The sequence below is a fragment of the Elaeis guineensis genome, chromosome 11 (assembly GCF_000442705.2).
Source record: "Elaeis guineensis isolate ETL-2024a chromosome 11, EG11, whole genome shotgun sequence".
Taxonomy (NCBI): Eukaryota; Viridiplantae; Streptophyta; class Magnoliopsida; order Arecales; family Arecaceae; genus Elaeis; species Elaeis guineensis.
In genome coordinates, this window is record NC_026003.2 from 52,036,882 (window position 1) to 52,038,913 (window position 2,032).

At 43.9% G+C, this 2,032-nt stretch overlaps 1 protein-coding gene across 1 annotated transcript; it reads right to left on the reverse strand.

Moving 5' to 3' along the window:
• Positions 1–1,456: 1,456 nt before the first annotated feature.
• Positions 1,457–2,007, reverse strand: LOC140852563 (BAG family molecular chaperone regulator 5, mitochondrial-like; the record flags this gene model as incomplete). Its single annotated transcript, XM_073245946.1, is given in 4 exon segments — positions 1,457–1,565; positions 1,568–1,738; positions 1,741–1,977; positions 1,980–2,007. Coding segments are annotated over 4 exon segments (525 nt in total), but the record flags the coding sequence as incomplete, so codon positions are not given.
• Between the last annotated feature and the right edge of the window lie 25 nt (positions 2,008–2,032).

Sequence of the window (2,032 nt, forward strand, 5' to 3'; positions counted from 1 at the left end):
ATGATTTAGCATCATAAAATACGGGATCACGTCCGACGGTTACGAAAACTTCATCTATAAAAGGGAGTAAGAGAAACAGGGGTGGTAAGCCAACTCTGGGTCAAAACTCTGCTATTGCTTACATTCAACTTCTGTTCACCAACTTTCTTTTCTGACTTAGGCATCAGAAGATTTTCGTCGGACACAAATTTGATCTGCGTGGATGCTGTTTTGCAGGTGTTCGTCTCCGGCAATAAGCGATGGAGAGTTGACCGCAACAAGTTGGTTGCATATATAAGTTGTTGGAGAAGTAGTTCTACCAAAATGATTACTTATGTTGGAGGATGGGAAATGAATTAAATATGATAATAATTTAGTTTTTTGGATGGAATATAAATAATTTAGTTAAACACTGTTATATGAAGATCGGATATATCATAATGCCATGTAGCTATCAAGTGCTCACTCCTCTTAACACTGCATCACTGTCGTTCCTTTTCTTTCGTAGGTATTTCCCAATGTAATGAGCAAGTTTAGTCAAAGAAAAGAGTAAAAAGCATCATCATAAAAAGCCACTAGGTAGAAAAGTAAATTCATAACAATCTGTTGTGATTCAAATGTTTACTATTAACCAAGTTAATAAGTCGGAGACATGTTAATTTTTTGCCTTTTTTATGTATTTTTTTTTCTAGAATTACAAATGTTCCGGAGGCTGGCGCTCTTTTATACGCATAATTTAGTGGATACTCAATGAATGAGTCACTCGTTAGAAGTTCAACATTGACCTCCACATCTTTCTACTTTAGAGTACAAATTCTTCAAATTTAGACATTACAGATACCAAAATTTCCTTGATTCCAAAGACAAGACTTTACAGCAATGGATATTCTGCGAGGGCTTTGCTTTTTTTACCTCATTCCATGCGTGCGCTTTACCTCTTGGCTGCTTAATTTTGCTTTACACTGGCAGCCACTATGCATATCTCTCAGTAAGGTGTACTGCTTGTAAAAGGAAAGTCACACATCGAACTTAGTGAGAATCATTTTTTTTTTTATGAAGCGTTGGTCCTTCTCTTATGTTTGTCACAAAATGCAATATGACCAATGCGAATGTATCAAAAACTCCAAATAATTGGAACAAGTATCTGAATCTCCAGCCATATGTTTGAGTTCCGGTCATCATTAACTTTTTGTCTGAGCTTTTTCCTTCACTGAATGATGATCTTCTATTGCTATTCTTTTGAGGCAAAAAAAGAACACTGCTAACATGAAAGTCTTGTATGGACGACAAAGTAAAGACAAGTATCTTAGACTCCTAAACAAATGCAATTCTCAAAAATAAAAGCTTTCAGTTTTCCTTCTCCATTTTCATGAACAAAAATACATTTATTCTGTAGTTTAATCATACTTCATGCATAATATAATATACATATACAATTCGAATAGTGAAGGAAACACCTACCCAACTACTTGCCAGGTTGCTAGTCTGGCGCTCGTATCAGACTCCCAGTAGGAGCTTCTCCAAACAACCAAACCCTCTCTCCCCAATTGCCACCGTCCCCATCTCCTCCTCCTCGCCCCACTTCCCTCTCTTCTCCACATCCCTTCCACGATCTCTTCCAAGCTCGCCGGAAACCCTTCCCCGCCGACGGCCGGCGCTCCCAGGATCAGGTCCAGGACCTCCTGGAGTCCCACGATCCGGCGGCTGACAGACCTCCGCAGCTCCCTCACGGCCGGATAGAAGCCGGGCACTGAGTCAGCCGGAGGAGGAGCGCCATGAGGCCCTCGCTCACCCGGAGCCGCTCCCGCTCGTCCCGCCGGACGGCGTCCACCGTCTCCTGCCGCTGGATCAACCGCTCCATCCGCCCGGCCTCCGCGTCGACGGCCCGGATCTTACCGATCAGGGATCGGACCAAGTGGCCGCGGAAGGCCGACTGGATCTTGACGGCGGCGGCGTTGAGGGCGGCGGCGGGGAGGTGGACGGGGATGGGGGCCGGAGGTTGCTGGAGGAAGGGGTCTCGATGGGGATTAAGATGGTGTTTGTTGGGATGTTG